General features: G+C 38.6%; 1 protein-coding gene across 1 annotated transcript in view; it reads right to left on the reverse strand.

Moving 5' to 3' along the window:
• The window catches only part of DPP4 (dipeptidyl peptidase 4), a gene marked incomplete at its 5' end in the record, with an annotated part of 76,899 nt that overhangs the window by 13,137 nt on the left and 42,762 nt on the right, over positions 1 to 21,000 (reverse strand). The window contains 13 exons of the mRNA XM_079924341.1: positions 377 to 441; positions 3,161 to 3,260; positions 3,878 to 3,932; positions 6,316 to 6,510; positions 9,072 to 9,141; positions 11,300 to 11,398; positions 11,644 to 11,691; positions 13,383 to 13,504; positions 13,884 to 13,937; positions 14,890 to 14,957; positions 15,213 to 15,320; positions 17,409 to 17,453; positions 19,501 to 19,636. Coding sequence (XP_079780467.1) covers positions 377 to 441; positions 3,161 to 3,260; positions 3,878 to 3,932; positions 6,316 to 6,510; positions 9,072 to 9,141; positions 11,300 to 11,398; positions 11,644 to 11,691; positions 13,383 to 13,504; positions 13,884 to 13,937; positions 14,890 to 14,957; positions 15,213 to 15,320; positions 17,409 to 17,453; positions 19,501 to 19,636 — 1,165 coding nt within the window. The remainder of the gene's footprint in view (positions 1 to 376; positions 442 to 3,160; positions 3,261 to 3,877; positions 3,933 to 6,315; positions 6,511 to 9,071; positions 9,142 to 11,299; positions 11,399 to 11,643; positions 11,692 to 13,382; positions 13,505 to 13,883; positions 13,938 to 14,889; positions 14,958 to 15,212; positions 15,321 to 17,408; positions 17,454 to 19,500; positions 19,637 to 21,000) is intronic.

A 21,000-nucleotide genomic window follows, 5' to 3' on the forward strand; every position in this document is an offset into this window, starting at 1 on the left:
TAATTATGATAATACCATGAGAAATTTTAATATGTAGTTAAAGGTTTAGAGAGTCTTCTGGGCTCTAAAGGAATACGTTGAATTTGACATGTTTTCTGAACTGAAATTTTTATAATTAAAGTAATTATCTGGTGTTGCTTTGTATTTCCAAATGAACGCATATTGTGACCTATATAGCGTACGATAAAGGCTGTAATTATGCAGAATATAGTACGGGAAGCTATTGGAGTATCTCTAAACCACCTGTGTTATTTCTTTTTAACAAGAATTTCATTGGAAATAAAAAATATATATTTTCTGGAATAGATCCACTTAAAAATGTTCTTATACCACTTATAAATAGGTTATAAAATGGATCTAGTTCACCATCTCTTACCCTGTAATGGTCAAGGTTGTCTTCTGGAATTGGAAGACCCATGTAACGTTCTGTGTACACTGAGTCTGTGATGGAGAAAAGAAAAAAACTTAATTCATACAATAAAAACTTTTTTCCCTTTTTGGGGGGTTACTTTATATGCTTTCATATTCTTTACTTGTGCAAAGGTCTATAGTGTTACCCTCAGAATATCTCCTCCAGATCATCTCTACTTGGCTTTTTAAAGCAGCCAGACTCCTGCCTTTCCATACTCAGCCTATAGTCCATTCCCTTTAGCCCTTCCTGTGAGGGCAGAGGGAGACCAAACCAGGTGATCTAAAACCCAATCAACAACCCGCCTGTAGAAAAGTCAAATGGGAAGTGCTAAGTGATGAGGACTCTACATTATCTTCTAACCCTCTCAAAGATCTTGATTAGCAAGTCAGGTAATGTCTCAATTGTCTTGAATTTCTTGGTCCTGACATCAGTCAGTATATGCTCTACTTTAGGATACTCTCTTTCCTACTGGAAACTCCTCATAATTTTCAATTACTAGTTGCTTACTTAAATCATATATTGTTTTTGGTGGGGGGGGGGACACAGATCAAAAGGAAAGAAATCAGTTATCATTTATTTGCTGGAAAACCCTATAACGTCTCAGCTACTCCATCATAATGCAAGTTAAACATCTGTTTTCTCTCATTTTGTGGAGAGGCCTCAATTCTGATGTTATAACTATTGAGTATTGAGAAACAGACTACATTAGTATCTGTGCTGAAGCGACATAAGCTGTTTTATCTATAGATATGGCAGAAAAACATATGCATTGTTGGTTTGGTTATTTAAACATATTTTTGACCTAATTTTAAAAAATTAAATCATGTATCAAATGTACGTGTGTGTGTGTGTATATGTGTGTGTGTGTGTGTGTGTGTGTGTGTGTATGTATTTCCTAAAATATCAGTGAGAAAATTTACTGTGGCTGAATTCCAATATAACTTTAAAAATCTGAAATAACTGTTTTTGAAACATGACCAGGTTACAGTAAATAAATAAGTATAATATGTTTCCATTGTGCTACATAGGTTAATGGCTTGAATTTCACTATAATTGTACCGGTATTTCAATATTGATTTAATTAATTATTTAGAAAAATATATCATCAAAATAACAAGCTTAAACAACATCCTAACCCTTTGTGAATGACTGGAATTGGAGATTAAAAACTACATTGATAACTAATGTTAGTTGTTCCATGTGTATTGCTCATGCTTTTCCTATGGAAATCAAAATATTTTCCTCCAAAATGAGTAACAGCAATATTTTATCATTTTGATTAAAGTGAATACAGACTACAAGCAACTTTACATATCTAAAGGACACTAATATATAAAATATAGTATCTTAAAGTACACTTTTAAAGTATAAGATTTTCCTAAAATGCTCATCTTTTAACATTTAAATATAAATAACTTAGGTTATACATTTAATGGAGGGGGGTGGGGGAATAGCTTTTCAGGGCAAAATAAAAATTTCCCCAAACAGCTACAGTTCTTCTTGTCCTAGAACATAATACCCCTTTCTTATTATGCTAACCAGGTTTACATGTGTAAGAAGGTCTCAAATTTTAAAAATACTATTTAAAAAATGCTTAGTGTTGTGGTTGTAAACTTTTAGAAGTACCTCTTGCAATACCACTTATGTACTCCTTCAATTTGATTTTTGAGTAATATTGTTCAAATTTGCACACATATAAGAATTCTAGAAAGTTCCCAAGTGTTAGGTTGGTCCATATATGTTTAATAACGTTCTCTTCTTACCATTATGTAGTTCCAGACTCACAAAGGTTGTTTCTATTTTATTGACCACCAGAGGTCTCCAAAAACAAGGCTTCCAATAGAACAATTAATATTAAGCAGGAAAGAATTACCTGAAAGCAAATCTATTGTGTGAGGATCAATCCTAACTATGTTCTCCAGTTTTTTTTGGAACTAAAAGACGGTGTTGTCTCTTTTATACACTGGCTTCTCTTGACTTGGAGAGGCTTTAAAGAAGAGTTTTCCACAGGACTGGTACTGCGATATATTAGGACATTAAATATTTAATGAGCATATTCATTATGAATGATTCTATCCTTATACTGAATAAAGGACTTGGGATGGGGTAGGAAAAGATACAGGAAAATAATTCACCTTCTCACCACCTCTGGCTCTTCCCCCCTACCTAGTGTTTCACTGCTTACCTGCTCTCACTTGGGAATTATACCTTACATGTGTATGATAGAACAATACTTTCTCAGCAGTGAACAGGATATTCTAGAGTGGCTTTCACCTACTCAGAGACAGTGCAAACAAAACCCCCAGGAATTCCCCTGCCCTAGTCTCTTCTTTCCACCCAAAGTCCTACTTATATTTGACTTTTACCTGAAGGGAAAGAGATACATACTTCTCTTATTGTTCTAATATGCGAAGCTTCAAACTCAAGTTAGAATAAAAAGAAGGAAGGGTTTATCTCAAGAACTGTAGCATTGGGGATGTTTTAAAATGTGGAAAACTGAATTTGTTGATAAGACATTTAGAAAACAAAACTGGTTGGTAACTAAACGTGTAGATAGCATTTACTACCGTCTAACATTTCACAATGGCAGAATAAGTGAGACTGTTTCATTACAGGTATCCATAAAGTACTTCTAAGATGAATCCGTTTATTTACTGTAGAAACACTGAAACTCAAAAAGGAATGGTTTTGTCATTGGAATGTGAAGGTTCACACTCAGTAACTCTGTACCTGTGAGTGATCACTTACCATAGTACTCCCACTTTGACACGGGCGCCACGGCTATTCCACACTTGAACACGCCACTTCCTGCTCCCAGGACCATTGAGGTTACATACCCTCCATATGACTAAGAAATGGAAACAGTTATTTTTATGGAGGTAAAGGAATTAAGGACATATGGTAAGCAAGTCGCAGTTTCCACATTTCTCACATCTTTATATACTGTGCCTCTTTTGAGATAGAAAGCATGGTAGAGAAGGTTTAAATTGGCCTTAGTTGGGTAGTAGCTAAAGACTACACTTGCAGAGCCCTGGTCCCTCTTCTTGGCAGGTGTAAGGGGGAAAGTATTGAAAATTTGCTGGGTAGTACTAATTGAAGACAAAAAACGAACCAAAACCAAAACCAAAATAAAACCTCCCAAAACCAAAAAAGCAATAAACACTAAATCTTTACTGACTTGGACCCATGAGAAAAAGTCTCCCTCCTTCTATCCTTCTTTTCCTTTATCCCTCTTTCTCTCCTTTATTCTTTTTCTCCCTTCCTCACCTCCCTATCCCATTGTAATAAACAAAAGTGTAAGCCTGGGGGGACTCATCACCCAGAAATCTAAGACATTGGACCTTCTTAGATTGAAATGATTGACATGATTTTCACCTCCAAATATGTACAAACAACAGTAAATGATCCTGCTCTGGGTTATATTCACTAAGGAAGGTGTACAGATTCATCAGCCAAACTACTCACCCAGCCCCAAATTGCAATCCGTTTGTCATCCACAAATCCCATTTTTGAAAATTGTCTAAAATACATGGAACAAGTCCACGAATTAGTATCACACTGTGTATAGAAAACTAAGATAACTGCACAAATGTGAGAAACCCTGCCATTTGTTCTCTATTTCATTCTATTAGAAACAAAGATTCATTGCTGCCAGCAATCAAATAAACACCTGAGATCGATGTCTATCATTTTTAACTTGAGCCAGATGAACAAGGTTTACTTGTGTTGGAGTCCATAAAAAATGTGTGTGTGTGTGTGTGTGTGTGTGTGTGTGTGTGTGTTTCACAGAAAACAAATCCTGGCTGTTTTTTTCACAGCTTTATATAAAAATTTGCAGCCCAGATGCACTTTTCTTTACATAATTGAATTTCAATCTCTCCAGATGTTTTACAGTTTGAGAGAGGCCATCCCTGCAATGGAGAAGTATAGAGGTGTGTGGGACATCTGGGTAGGGCTTAGAAATGTCTCTGGGCCCCCTACCTGAGAACTTAAACATCATTCTCTAAATACATCCCTTCTTATGATGGGTGTTGATTAGTTAGCTCAGCACTATTAAATAAGAAGCAATTTTTCCTTGATGGATGAAGAAGTCTTTTTGTCATTAAATTGTGTTCAGGATTGGAATCCAGGTAAAGAAAGGAGAAAAAGGTTCTTTGCGTCTATTTCTTAATCTTACCCTTATATCAAAAGGTAATTTGTTTACATTAAAAAACAATCTAGCAAATGGGGCCCTTAACTTTGCAGTGTCAAGGGAGGAAGGGCACCCTTGCATTGACTTACATGTGACTTTAAAAAGCTTTGTTTTCAATTGATGATATATGTTTAGACTGCCCTGAGTTAAGCAATATTAGAAAAAATTCAATGTAAATAGTTTTCAACTCATTATCCTCTCCACGCAAACCTTTTAAACTTAGAACACATATGTACAGAAACGTGCACCACATCATGCCTGTACAAGCTGGTAAACTTTACAGAGTGAGCACACCTTGAACCAAAATACAGGGCATTACTATCACCCAGAAGCCTCTGTGTCATTTCTCTCTTTGAAAAAAGAAAAAAAGAAATGTCTTCCTTTTATTGGATTCCATAAAAATTTCACCTGAATTTGTACCAATATAAACTGGGTCGTGCAGGATATACACTTTTGTTCCTGGCTTCTTTCACTCAACAGTCTGCGAGATGCATCTGTGTTGTTGTGTATAGTTCCTTTTAGTTGCTGAAAAGCAGCTACTCATTACTTTTTAAATGGAGTTGTAGATTGTGGATAACACAATTCTATCATTTTAGACTTGAGAAGACCTGGAAATCATGCCCTCTCTCACAGAGGACCAATCTGAATAAATAAAAATGTGTTTGTAAAATATCAAAGCCTCACTCCTGAACCAATTTGTCCTCTCTCTTATCTAACCTTTTTTTTTTTTTTTACTTTCAAGGATAATAGCTAATCATTAACTTTGATGTAACAAACTTAGGGATACTTAATACATTGTCATCTTCTCTCCTCTTTCGTTGTTCCTCTTTTTAAAGGCCTTTTCCTCCGTCCATTTAATCATTCACAATTTTTCTCCATTTCCTAGCTTATGCTTTCACAACATTATTTAAAATCACTAACTTACTTTGCTTTCCAGACATCTATGCAGTTGGTTATAGAAACTCAAAGACTACATTTCCCATTTACCAGTCGAATGCAATTGAATGTAAGTTGGAGGGAGACCTAGTTTCAAATCCTGACCAGTCTTGGCAAATTACCTAACCTAAGAGCCTCCATTTCTTTACCTGAAGTGTAAGGTATGAACAACCACCTCTCAGGGTTGCTGTGCAGCTTCAATGAGAATGCAGGTAAAACACTGCATGTTACATGTGCATTCCAGGGTAACCATCATTCATGACTAAAACCTTTCTTAAGCCATATCACATCTATTTATAGTCTCATAACTGATGTCATTCATCCTTAACAAAGCCCTTATAATTGTGAGTGACAATGGTCGTGTTCCACAATTTTCCCAAATTGAGGGAGTAACCCTCGCTCAGTAGAATGTAGGAGTCACTCCTAGGACTTCATAGCTGTCACCCTCCTCCAAGGTAAATGTACACCAAACTCCTCTACTTATCCTTGACTACAGGTTGGCTTGCTTGTTTAGTTAGATGTTTACTCAGGGGTACATTTATTCCTCGGTTTGTCCATGTGTTTGATGAATTCTGAGTCCCAATTCCTAAAAGGTGGTAGCACATAGGTCAACTCTCTTTCTAAGTCTAAACATAATATCTTCACTAAAAATCCAGCTCAAGAATGAAAGATTCATCCCAGGACACTTTAAATTCTTTACACTTCACAACTTTAAAATATAAATGGAGGGAGAAAGAAATCAAATGACGTTTGAATTCATCTCCTAGTCACTCACCTGGTTGCTTCAATTTGATCTTCAACTTCAAATGTTCCCAGTCTTCTGTTGACTGCGTGCATGATCTTATCTCCTTGGTAACCACTTCCTCTGCCATCAAAGCTAGCTACTATAATGTTTTCTGTGCTTGCAAGGTAAGTAGCCCAGTTGAGTCTGAAGACAGCATCTGCTTTTTGACTACAGGGGCCTGCATATCTGTGAAAAATCCCAAACTGTTAGCCTTTGTGGTTTTCCTGAATCAAATGAGGAGTGCTTGCATTTCTATCCCCTGTGGACAGGAAGTGTACGTCTTCCTGTTCATGAGCCTGAAATCGTGCCAGCCACCGGGGGTGTCCACAATGGGTCCTCTAAAACTTGGCAATATGACTATAATGGCTGTGTGTTTCCTCCAAAGAGGCCCATCAGTTTTATCTTTGAAAACTGTTATCAAACACAGACTTCACAGGCCAACGGTTTCTAAGTCATATATATCTTGGAGATCAAAGAAGTAAATATTCTAACAATTGGGATAGGGGAGTTGTGTTATGAGAAAACAATGAGGATGACAATAAATACAGCTTTGAATATATCTTTCTGACTGAGCTTACAAACATTCCTAGACTACAAGTTTCCTTGGTTGGAACTTCCTTAAGGACTTTGACTGCTGTGGGATATGCGCCGCATGTGCCTCAGTGCCCAGGACGGTGCTGCTCACTAAGGCTCCACAAGGCACTGCGAATGGGCCAAAGTATGAATGAACACCATTCCTTAAAACTTCAGAGGAGAAACAAAGAGACTATATTGGAAGATGGGTATACTGTTTGGCATTCTATTCATTAACAAGTTTAACGCCCTCGTAGCTGCATTCTTCATATAGGCTATAACTTATCCATACACAGCTGTGTGTACAATCTCCATCAAGCCGTCTCATTTTCATTTGTTAATCAAGAGACACTCCCTACAGCTCATTGGATCTCATGTAAATACGTCTTCTTTGCACCATCTACAGGACTCCTGGACCCAGATCTTCTCCAATAAGTCTTCCCTCCCCAGACTGTCTCTCCTATTCATCTGCTCGCTCTTCCCTCCACAGGACTGGACAAGTCCTGCTTGGACCACTTTGCTAACATTTTCCTCCCTTTCCTTAGGGATGGCAGTCAAAAGAACTTTAGTTTTAAACAAAATATTATATGACTTTAATTTTACACTAGATTTTGCAACATTCTATCTTTAAAAAGAAGAAGGCATTCATGAATTTCTTGGGCAAGTAAATATTTTTTAACATGTGAAATGCCTTGGTCCTTTCAATGGTCTTATATTCGGTAGAGTAATAGCTTCCCTTAATATTAACTATGTATCAAGTTACCTAACCCTGTAAGATTAAACGTCATTTTTAAAAATAGAAAACAAAGATTTAGACATATATGAAAATGAAGAGGAAAGTCACTGAAAAGAATGGGCACCAAAGTTACCATATTTTTTTAACTTTCCTAATGAAGGGGAGATCTAGTCATTACTTACTGGGGAGTCCAAGAATATAAAAATATCACTTTTTTGTTTTCTAACAAACGCTTGTGTCAAAATATCACTCTTTTTTTAAAGGTAAAGGATCCTTGTTGTTTAGTATTGGGGCTAAGGCCCAAAGCAAGTGAGTGCTACTATAGTCAATATTTGACTAAATTAGGTGTAATGAGAATCAAATAGCATATCTGGAAGTTTAAAATACCTCTTTCTCTTTCTTTGAGCTTCTATGGAACAAGGCCGTGTCTGATGCTAGTATCTGTATCCCTTCTTTTTTTTTTTTTTTTTTTTTTTGCTAGTAGCAACAGGAAGGTATCTCTGAGTTTTCAGTTTTCCTTTCTGTATAATGGGCCCAACAGAACTTACCACATCGGCTTGCTGTGTGGACAAAATAAGGCAAATTACCTGGCATGCAGCAGGCACCCAGAACTTTTATTGGTTTGTTTCATTTTGAATAAAGGAAATGAGGCAAGTTGGGACAGGAAGAGTGGCATTGTGGCATTCTGTGTGAGGTCAGGGCAATTTTGGAAATATTGAAGTAAAATATGTTCCTAGTAATTATCAAAAATATTTTACAAATATTTATCCTTTATTTATTTATTTTACAAAAATATTTACAAAAATATTTTACAAAAATATTTTACAAAGATGCCATATTTAGACCTCACATGAGCTCTTATTTACTGCTCAAAGACTTGTAATTTCAGAACTTTCTCTAGGACTTGGAGAAGTTTGAATTATAATGAATACTTTCCTGTATCACATCTTCTCTTCACCAAAAAAGGGAATGGAAAATACCAGGCATATTTCAGGGACTAAAGAAAGAGAAACCTGACATTGGAATGAATTAAAGGCTACCAATGGGAGATGTTTGGGCAAATTTGGAGATAAGGACACTGTGAAGACTGTTAATACCCATCTATTGTTTGTTAAAATGTCCATGAGGTAAGGACAAACAAGGGGACTTGAGAATCTCTTTGGAATTCCCTTGGAGTTCAGGGGGGAAAAAAAAATCAAAACAAACTCCATATGCCATTATGATAGAAGAAAAGTATCTACCTTCTCCATTAGAAAGATGGTAGAAAACACAGGTTTGGATTTGCAATTGCAGAATGGAAGAAGAAATATTAAAACTGCTCTACAATGATTCAGGAAGAGAGAAAGGATGCATTTGGCTCTATTTTTCAGTAAGCTGCACCGGGCAAAAGATGGACAATGGTTAACTTCTAAATTATTCCCTTATCTTGAATACTTACACATCTATTAGCAGAGGATATTTCTTGGATTTATCAAAATGAGGAGGCAAGATCATCTGATACCAGAATTCTAAACAAACAGAAAGGTTAATTAGTGAATTAAGAACACTTATTAGCACGTGATTTCGGTTCCTTATCTTTGTCAGTGATAAATAACATGTAGAGTTTAGCAGTTTGTTAAATTAGAATAGAAAAAGAAAATGAACCGATTTGATCCAGCATGTTTTTCAGATATAAACATATTCTCTTTCAGGTTAAAATACTAGTTTAAGGTTAAAACAATAAAGTTGTTTCCAATGGATCTATTAAATACATTGGTGCCTTGTAAAATAAAAGGGCATCTTAGAATTGCTGATGTTTCGTTTTTATGATTCTGTTCTTTGGCATCTGATCTACTCATCTAGTTTGTTTATGGCTTATGTTTTAAGTTTTCCTCCAAAATGTTTTCCTCTTCTTGAATTTCTTTGAAGATGTTTAGGATTTTTAGTTGGCCTTAACTCTATCTTAAAATTCTGATTTAATAACATTTTTGTAATTCTTATTGCCATCCCAGACCGTAAAGCTGAGTTCCCATTTTCAGCTCTGTGTTTCACAGAATGAAATCGGGTTTATGTGGGGCAAACTGTTCTGTACGATCTTGTGCAGGTCTGTTTAATTCTCTGTGCTTGATTTAACTTTAACATCAGTTTAATAAAATTTGTTCCTAAATAATAAATCGGTTACCTTTGCTCCCAAATTCAGGCTAATTAGTTAGACTAATCTTTTTTTTTTTAAAGAGAGAGAGGGAGAGAGAAAGAGAAAGAGTTGTTTCATATTTTAATAAGATTATTTCCACCTTCAGTAGATTTAATCTGTATGGAAAAAAATCCTTATCTCTAGAGCTGTTCTTCCTTATGTTTATCTTTCTTTTGTTTTTTGTTTATTATAATTATTTTAGTTGAGGAAAAATTAAAAGTTTAAGAGTAAAATCTTTATATAGATAGATTTTTCTTCAATTTGTATTTTGCTGTTATTTTATGCCTTCTGACTAAATGTGCTTATGAGAACAAAAGTTTTAATCTTTATTATATTTGAGTAGAATGTCAAACTATCAGTTGATAATGATGTTTTTAATAAATATGCCAAAGTCAACACTTGATCTCCCCTTTGTTTGAATCAGCACTGGTTGATTGGAAATGTTTTACTTCCTGTCTTTTGGAAGATGCACCGTCTCTCCTTTGGCGGGGGGTGTCACATCCTAATATTTAATAGGTCATATCTTAAGATTCAACACCTTCTGTACCAGGCGGTCCAGATAGCTCTCCAGGACTGTCTCCAGAACTCTAAGCCCTTGCCACCTAAGCCAGATTCAAGGTCCAGCAGCACTGGCATCACATAGGAGCTTATTACAAACTTAGAATCCTGGGCCTACCCTGACTTGCTGGCTCCAAATATGCATGTTAATAAGGTCCCAGGTGATCCACAAGCACCTGCAGTTTCAGTAGCACTGCTCTAAGCTCTTCTTCAAAAGTACCCTCTACTCTCCGTGCTTTTCCTGCCATTTAAAATTGGACGACCTGAGTTTCTTCCATTATGATCCTATATTTTAAAAAGAATCTAAAATAAATCAATCTTGATGGATTCCCCCTCCCCTATGAGTTGTGAGCCCTTAATAGAAAAGACAAGCAAACAAATAAAAACAACAACAACAAAATTACAAGATTTCCTACTCAAAGAAACCCCTTGTTCTTAGTCGTCCCTGAACATAATCCATGATCAGGCCACCAGGCCAGGGCCTATCACGGGGAGGAGGTTAGCGAAAATTCAAGACTTCTGTCCTGAGATTGAAGTTTCAACATTTTATAGCCAACCCTATTTTTTTTTATACAAGTTATTTTAAATCTGTTTGGGTTAAAGGTAAAATATATTAGGATATCATTAAGTTAAAAACACAATTAATACTTAATAGTAGAATAGAGTTACTAATGGGATGAGACTGAACTAGCAATAATGCATTTTCTCCAAATATTTTCCTCTTAGAATAATATGTTACATAGAATGGTACTGTATTTTTTAATTAAAAGAAAAGTAAGACTAGTGGTTCTTGTGACAGAGCATTTCATGGAAAAATAACCTTACATTAGATTTACGTATAAAATAAAATACATATTGTCAGATAAACTTATATTTAGTTATATTTTTACTGGTGTTTCCATGAACAGTTATGTTCCAACAGAAATTTAACTTACTTGTTTTGTGCAAATAAATGAAGTCCAGTTTTTTTGAGGGCATCTGGACATCCTGCAGCATTTTATCCAAAGCTGAATTGTCTTCCAGGACTCTCAGTTCTAAACAAATAATTGAGACAGCAGTCATTTGCTACAACATGAAGAATATGGATTGTGCAAAGCAATAACAAACAAGTGGGCGATTCACTGATGGGACTACACGTACTTCAGGTTATAAGCCTTGTTTTCAAGTCATTGTTAAGACCCTCTAAAGCCAAAGAAAATCCCATTGTGCTAAGTACATGTTGCTTCTATTCACACACGCTTTCCTGAAAAGCAAACGAGGGTGAAATAAGAGAAAGTACCTTTATCATTGCTGCTGCTATGCAGAGTATAGAGGGGCAGACCAGGGCCTGTTAACATAATCGGGGAAAAGTATATTTTAGAGTTTTGTTTTTTTTTAAAGAAGATAACATACTTTTCAAAAATAGCGTTTGTTACCATTTAACTTTGATATAATTTTGACACCATTTAGCTTTGATAGAATGAATATCACAGTGGATAAGAAGCTTACTAAGTGTTAGCTGATTTTCCTTTTCCTTAAAATGAACGCAATTTGAGTGTAAGAAGTATTACCGGAGAGGCACAGGGCTCTGGAGAATGAAACAGAAAATGCACCTCTGACCCTGCTGGGCGCGTTGCGCACATTACTATGCCTGAGTCCAATTTCCTCATCTGTGGACTAAGCCATCCAGACCCAACGACAGCCGCTATCCTTCCCAACTCTTAACACCGAGGTCCAGCGAGTACCACAACCTCTCTCAGGCCCAGCCCCCTTAGGGTGGAGCTCCAGAGCCAGGTTCCCCGGCCCCCAAAGGGCAGATTTCCCCCCTGCTGCTGCCCCCACTGCGGAGTCCTGGACCAGGCGGCACATCTGCACTGTGCCTGACTTGGATAAGCAATTCCTTCCTGGCATGAGAAAAGTGTTTTTTCGCACACACTCAGATCGTCACTATTTATCCCAACTGTGGTAGTTGCAGAGTGGAAGGTAATGTATAGAAAAAGCTATCTCGTGAGCTATTTAATTTTGATACATTTGGATCATGATATTAATTTTTACATTTGATCAGAACCACAGTGGAGGCATTATAGGGACCTGGGTTTGAATCCCTGGCTTTCCTGCTTTGTGACCTAAGACAGCATATTTATGCTTCAATCTCCTCACATGTAAAATGAGGATAATAATATTTGCATTATAGAGTTTTCTTTCTAAAGGATCAACAAGATCATGAGTACAAAACTTGAGCACAGTGCCTAGTATATATAAAACAGGTGCCCAAGAAATGGTGACTGGAAACAGCCATAGTAAAGAACTACAAAGAAAATATATTAAAGAAAATGTGCCAGTGAAAAAAAGGTTCAGATAAATGGGTTGAAGACCTCTTTTCGGCGATTCACAGTTCTTTTTCAGAATATCCAGACTTTTTCTCTCATTTTGAGAAGTAATCTATCTTAGTGTTAATAGCAGAGGCCTGTGTTTGAATCCCATTGGGCCTCTTATTAGCTGCATGACCTGTGAAATCACATTGTCTCTCCTTGTCCAGATTTCTTCACTTATATTAAAGAAAACAATAATAACAATAGCAACAGAAGATGAAGCTGTGAGCAGGTTGAGTCACAGGCACCACCTACATACATTTTTCTCATTTCAAGGGGCAAGTGCATAAAATTATAATTTGGGTTAAAAAATGCACAACATGTATGTGTATAAGGATGAAGTGCCTCTGTCATACATAAGCTCTGGGATGTGCTTTCAGTCTAAAGCAAGGCTCTTGGTTAGAAGAGGAAGGAGAGATGGTTAGCTCACCACTTATACGTGAGTGAAGGGAATAGGACTTATATGATATCAAGAACTCAGATTCAATAGGAGAGAACTGAGCAGGGCAGAAACTGGGCACTGAAGGGAAGCCTTCAGGGATGGAGACACTGAGCCAGGAGGGTGGTAAGAAGGTTGTCCAGAGAGGGTAGGGCATGCAGGGAGCTACTCAAGAGGAATTTTGGGGGTACCCCCTGCTCTCCCTCCCTGTCCTTCATTCATACTTACCAGAGCATCTCAGCTGATAGTACTTCGCCTCTTTACTAAATGATACAGAGTAGTACTGACACCTTTCTGGATTCAGCTCACAACTAAGGCATGTCACTTTCGTGGGATAATTAAGTTGGATTCTGTAAAACCAATGGTGGAAGTTAAGTACTTGATGAAAGGGAAAATGAAAGAAGGAATTGAATAATGCTGTATTCTAGTTTCAAAGATATCAGAATGCCAAAGCAATACTCAGAAACTTTTAAAATGTGAAAAAAATGCATGGATTAATTCATATTAACCTCAAACCTCCCGTTGTCTGGAAATATCACAAAGCATCTAATAAAGTCATGCTCTTTTGTTGACATGTGGGTTGGTTTATCGAGGAATAAAAGCATTCGATAGTAGTTCCAATTTAATATATTAGGACTAGGCAAAAAATAAAATAAAAAATAAAAACACAAGAGCCAGAAATTGTTCATTAGCTAAAAGGTCAAGTCAACAACTCGATAAAACTCTTACTTATAAAGATTTCTTCCACCTGGCATTCCTTTATGTTCATTACTAATGTAGTATCTGGGAAGAAAACAAATGAAATATATTAATTCTGTTTTTAAGCAAAAGTCAAGTACACTCCATTTAACTCAACACCAAGCACTAGCGTTCACACAAGTGCATGTGCCTTTGTGCTTGCCCTTCCTTTATCATTCTTCCCTGCCCCTCATCCTCAGAAACCATTTGTCCCCCATCATCTCTAAATAGGGGATTCTTTTTTTAACAGACTAAAATATCTGAATATGGGGATTATTCCCTTAATTAGAGTGACAAGGAAAAACTCAAAGAAAGTCTTCTTTCAGAATAATATGACTGGACAACTAGTCTAAAGTTGACACCCCATTTATTTACACTGTTTTCCATATTTTCTGTTTCACAACACAAACCACTCAGTGGCAGGAGCCCCATCCTCCTAAGAGTGGCAGAGCCACTTCGAAACAGGACCTTCAAAAACTGCTTTGAGCAGTGGCAAAACTCCTCCGTGGTGAAACCAATAAAGAATTATAAAAAGTGCCTAAGATTCTAATGAAAAACAACACTCCCTATCCCATCAATTCATGCGTGGTAGCTGACAGCCTCTGAAAAGCTTTCCATTCGCCAAAGAGTAAGGCCGAGACATGGACAAATACAATAGCCTCTCCAAGCCTTCCAAAAATCCAGTATCAGTTGAAATTTAACAAAATGCCCCTGAACGCTAGTTCCGTGTTCCAAGACGTTTAAGAAAAAGAGGCTCCAGCTCTTCTAATGCAAAGCAGGTAAGAGCAAGAGGTAGAGCTGCTTGGTGGCATGGTATCAAGTCTGCTGAGCATATGTGAAAATCATTAAGGCTTCCGTATGTTAAAAAGAAAAAAGTCCTGAACACATTCCAAATAGACTACTCTTTATTTGTAGAAGATTTTTCCTTATTTCTGGGCAACGAATGGCATGATTATGACAAATATATTGATATACTACTGATTATTAGAATACTTACAGGTAATCACTGGTAAGAGCTTCTATCCCAATGACCTCCCAGGCTCCTTTTGTAATAAATGTGCAATTCTGATGGGATTTTTAAAAAAAGAGGTTTATTAGACTCTCTCTCTGATCAAAGTTAAGGAGAGGATTAAATCATTTACATCAGGAATTGGGATAATCTCGGTTCTTTTCCCCATCCTACCTTACTGCAGAGACCACTGGGGTATGTGAATTAGTCTGATTATTGGTACAGTGATCGACTTTACCAAATGATTTCCACTTCAAGTTAGTTTCAAAAAAAGGAGATCAACCCGAAATAAATTATTTAAAAATACTCACTCTCTTATCTGTTTGGAAGTGACAAATGTGTTTGTAGCCCTCTTCGTTGCTGATGATTTTGTAGAAGCTATTCCCGTCAGAGGTAAAATGAGGTTCTGCAGGCCTAAACTAGAGAATAATAGGAAACACGAAACATGTTAAAGCACATTAGCCTCATCTCAGTACAACTTTAGCTTCAGAAAGTCCTCCCAACACCTATGCTCAAAACCCGTATTTCAGTTACTTGCCGATTGCAATCAGAGGGTCTCAATAGAAAATTCTCCTCCTAGAAAATGTAGACAAAAGATCTAACTCCTAGGGAATTTTTGATGGGGAGTAAATGGAAGAATAAACATGAAGAGGCTTACACAGGACACTCAACACATAGCAGTGGTTATTGTTACCCTTAGGCATCTTCTGTCTATGGAGGATAACGCTATGGTGTCTTGATATGTGTGAGAAAATTAGCATTAGCCTTTCAGTTCTAAGAAGTCAATTTCCTCGATGTCACAATGTGCTTTCTTGAAACAGACTAATATTATTTTTGACTGTTTCTAGTTGGAGGTGGTTTGTAATTTGAGGGATTTCCCCCTCCCCCCTGTTTCTTATACATAATTTTTTTGAAAGTCAGACTTAGAAACTCTTTAATCATTTCTGGACTAGATACCATAAGGAATGTCTGTCGTATATTTCATACGGAAACATTCATATAGTTATCATCTCTATTATAAGCCTTTCCATTTTGCTAAATAGGATCAACAATTTACCCAAAAAAAATAGTTGTATGGAAATATAGAACAAAATTTCCATTTTTTACAGTTCGATAAAAGATAGTTCTCAGAACATAATGTCGTTTAAGCAGAAGAGGATCTATCCCAGCCTGAAAGGAATATATCTCTTTACGACTTCGATTTCCTTACTACATTCGAGAGCAGGTAGGAGATGGTCTTTTAAAACTGTTGGTTCACTTCACTCTCGCTGTTTCCTCGCTCATCAGCTCCCATTTTGGGAAGAAAAATGCTTCCCTCTTCTATTTAGTGATTCAAAACGAATGCATTTATGGAGCAAGCCGAGGCGTGCAGTACACTTGGTGTTCTCATTACAGAGCTCGGAAACACATTCCCCTCTCTAGACCTGTGTTCACAGCCTTATCTTTTTAATACATTTCCCTGTTTCCCCTGGATGGAGTTGTGCCTAGTAGAAATGTGTGAAAAGTGGCATCTGTCTGGTTAAATACAGAGAGGAAAAAACATATTTTTTTCAAAGAGTCGTGAGGAAGTGTAGCATGTCTCTTGCCATGGAGGAAACCACTTTTCATGTTGGCAAACCTCTCCCCTCTGCCCAATCAATGCCTGAACAAAAAGGACGTGTGAATGCTAGGGGGCTCCGAGCCCAGCTGGAAGGGGTCGCATTTCTGGACCAGGGGGCTGCACCTCTGTGTTCTGGGAGACGAGAAATCCTTACGTTTTTTTATGTCACTTTGTTTCCCTCTTAAAGGGGCTTAATAGAAGTGGTCATACAAATTAGGGGCGATTCATTCTTCCTCTTTCACACGAGGTGCCATGATGGCTGCAGTGCCTTCGTCGGTTTGCTTCACTCCACGGGCTTGTAGCAACGTGGCTGGTATAAGTCTGCACAAGGTGTAGCGTGAGGCATGGGAAGTCACGGAGGGTCACGTGCTTCCTTGGAGAAAGTTCTGCATCCAGGGTATAGTAAAGTGTGAACCCACGTGTGTATGATTCCTCCAGAGAGAGGTGCATAGCGGGTGTGGTGTGAGTGCCACTGCGTCCCTGCCGGGGGAAGTCCTGTCCCCTGCGTTTGTGCAGAGGCTGAGGGCGGAAACCATGTTTTCTGCCGCCGAAGCGCCTAACATCGAACGTGAGGTCAACGAAGACAACTGGTATCTTGGCTGCCTTTCAGCAACGGTTGCTTTTCAACTTTCCAGGAGCTAGAATTTGCCTAGAATATGTCTTTTGTTTTATCTGCTCTTCTCTTGAATTTTCACTTGTCCTTTTACTTTTTCCAACCAAGCATGTTGTATATTCTCTATAAAAAGACATCTCTACCGGGGACATTAAAATATTACGTTATAAAAGGTCAACTGCTGTCTCTATTAATAGCAAATAACATAGAGGCCTCGTTTGGTATATCTGCATATTAAATAGCTCTGAGTGTCTGATCCATACGACAGAGAACCCCATAACTCTTACAACTTACTCTTCCAACCCAGCCAGTGGTACTTATTTCAGTGTGCTGCTGTTCCTAGGGAGGGAAAAATACAGAGAGAAATGAGATATGAATTCTACGCTTTAGCTGCAATTTGTGGCAATATAAGCAAGATTGTACTTGTAATAAAATAAAGGAAAGCTATCTCCATTCACATATTTGTATGTATGATAGTACCTTTTACATAGCTACATTAGAACATTTACCTCTCTTGCCTAGAGCTCTGTCCTGGATGTGTACCTCGTAAGCCGTCCTGCAGGCTCCTCCACATTTTCAATTCAGCAAGTACAGAAGTATCTTTCCCTTATCCCCACCAGCTTGTTCTTACTCCTTCGTTCTTCTCTGGGTTAGTGGCACCATTCACCCAAGCCAGAGACCTGGGAATCACTCCAGACCCCTGCTCTTCTCACACGAACCCCCTCAGCCCCTGTCTTCTAGTCCTTTGACTTCTCTTGTTCTTCTCTACCATTATTGCCTTAGTTTGTGTCCTGTCGGGTTTCCCAGGTCCATGGCCCTGACCTCCTGGTTGGAGATGCTGCTGCTCTGCTCTCCTTCCAGTCTGCCCTCCACCCTGCTCAACCCACAGCTGACCTCATCAGGCAACAGATAGTTCTATCTCATTGTATTTCTTTCCTACTTAAAACCTTGAAATAGCTCTGAGTGTCTTACAAGGTAAGGTCAAGCTCCACAGAATGGTGCCTGGGCCTTAGCATATACCTCAAACCTCAGCTCTCATCATCGTGCCTCCGCCTCAACCCCTAGTCCTGTGTACCCCCAGACCCTGCAGGCTCCAAGCTCTTCACCCCAGATGCCTTTGCACAGCCTCTGCTCATAGGGTCCACTTGCCTTCATGCTGCCCCGAATATGACAACTTACCCCAGGCTGCTCTAGTCTCCTCCATGTCATCTCCCATCCCCTTCTGCCTCCCCCCAGGCAGGTTGATTATCTTCTTTTGTCCTACATTTCCTTTGTACCTTGCTTATACACTTTTAGAGCACATTATGGTGCTATTGAGATGATCTAATTGGCAGGAAGCAAAGAGCCTGGTGTTTTACTTTGGATTCTGGCTGTCGCTGTGAGCTAAGCAAGCTCCTTGACCCTACTGAGCCTACCTCCACAGTGTCTGGCTATTGTGAGTGTTCAAGAAATGGTAACTATTATTATTGATTTTCATAACAGTCTTCCCTACTAGAAAATAAACATTTTAGGGACAGGCATGCTGCCTAATTTTTTTTTTTTCCCTCCAGAGCTATGCACAGAACTTGGAACAAAATAGGTATTCGATGATTGCTATATAAGTAATGAATGAGTGCATCAAGATACAGGGGCAGGCGGCGGAGGGAAGGATTTCTGAGGCAAGAATCTGCCGTGTGCCCAACCAGGGTGGAGCAGGGAGAAGAGGCGTGTGGCCACAGAGCTCATTACCAGAAAAGGGCTTGTAGAGCTGTCCTTGACATATGCCAGCAAGCCTCCCCCAGGCTCGACCCCTCCTGAGGCTGTTGGTCCCAATGGGGCTTTAATTTTGATCCACGACCTATACCTTGAGGTCTCTGGGCTGGAAACGCCCCCAGCACTTCAAGGTTGGATTAACACTTGCTTTTGCCTTAATGTTGCCACCCTCTCAGCCTGGAAGTTATCTATTTACTTTCTAAAGCTGTTTACTGCTGAAAGATAGTCACAGTGTGGTAATAGATTTGTGGCCTCTAGATATTTATTTTGCTACTCAGCGAGTCGCTCCCCATTTCCTGAAACACGCTTCCTTGACCTTGCAGCCCCTGGCTTTCTCGGACTTTGTGAATTTTGACATCAAATTCTATTTTCTGGCTTTCCAATCACCACCACCCTTTTCCCAAGTGATAGTCTCCATAACTAAAACAGTATGACTAGTGAGAGCAGATGAACTAGACGTACCACCAATATCAAGTTATCTAAAAGTCACTCAAGATTTACTCACTGCCTCAGGGTCAGACACAGAGAAAGAATAGAAATTCAAGCTGTATTTCCTGATAACACTCTCCCTGTTTTCCTACAGCCCTCAGATCACATGTAGCTTTGGAAACAGAACATCCTGATTCAACTTTACCGCTGAGGAAATCCATCTTCCGGTGGTCTCATTGTAGTCACAGATATCCATCACTGAATAGTTCTGAATCCTCCGGATCCACTGCAAAGAAATCCTTTCTTCGGTCACCCATGTCACATCACACAAGTAGTAATCCCTGAAAGAAGGGAGGGAAGGAAGGATGGAGGGATGGAGGGAGGGGAGGCAAGGAGGAAAGGGAGGGAGGGGAGAAGGAGAATAACTATTTCCAGACCTTGGTACAAATAGACATTCTGCTCAATGCAATCAATCTTAATAGGAATACAATTGTAAATAGTTGTTGAAGCCATTTAACACCATAGTATTTTACCCTTTCTTAAAGCTTAAAGTGTAATTTAATTTTGAATGGAAATGCAAATATATCTGACAGGAAGAACAACAGCTAACATCCCACAGAGGTGTAACATACATGCCTCACGCCTCACACCATGCCTCACCATGGCTTTGCAAGTCCACAACTGGCCTTTGGTGGTGCCAGGGTGTCAGGGGTGATATTTTCCCATCTCTTTTCTGCTGTCTAGAGGGACCATGACAGGGAATCCAGGGACACTGGTTGAGATTTTATTCTTTTCTGGTAATTTGATACGTTTCTCTAAAACATCCTTCCTACTAGGGAGAAACTACAGTTGACCCTTTTCTCAACTTCATTTTCAAAGGGGAAAAAATGGACTCACATCTCTGCAAAGTTTGAAAACCAAATAATTATATCCTACAAATCTTTTCTCAAGTGTCAAAATATAAATCGTGTGAAGAAATTAAGGAAACTTTTGGTATTTTAACATAAATTTATATAAATAGAGATATCTCGAGCAGTACAGCCTCCTCCAACAAAAACCTTTAACAGTGTTTGGAACTGCATTTTGAGAGATGAGTGAGATGCATGGAATTCCTAATTTACCTTTCTGCTAGCCTCCCTAAATATTTGCTCTGGATAATTTATTTTATTTTATTTGCTCCCCACACCCTAGTGCGATTTTTGTATGACTCTTCTTAAATCATTCCTGTCCAGTGTGTGATCAAAACCTTGCTCCCTTTGGTCAGAAGAATTCCAAAGGAAATTTTTCGTTCCACCCCTTCCCATCTGACCCTATCCGTTCACCCTAACATGCTCCTTCGCTCTTTCATTCACGGGCCGTGCCCACCCCTCCTCTTGTCAATGCTCTCCTTCTTGACTGCAAACTCTCTGAGGCTGGGCCACAGCTGTCTGGTTCACAGGGTATCTCCAGGGCCTAGCAGACTACCTGGCACAAAGCAGGTGCTCACGAAAATTCTGTGGAATGTAGCACTGAACAGAAGGGGAAGTCCTGTCCCATCCTCGGGACCTAAGTAGCTCTGTCCTTCCTCAGAATTCACAGATCCCTTCCTGTCCCCACTCCCTTCACAGACACTAAATGAAACAACAAATATTTCTTGAGCGCTTAGGATGGATCAGGTGCTGGATAAAGCACTTTAAGCCCCTCACCACTTCACTATCTCCCTTTG

The sequence above is a fragment of the Stenella coeruleoalba genome (assembly GCF_951394435.1).
Source record: "Stenella coeruleoalba genome assembly, chromosome: 6".
Taxonomy (NCBI): Eukaryota; Metazoa; Chordata; class Mammalia; order Artiodactyla; family Delphinidae; genus Stenella; species Stenella coeruleoalba.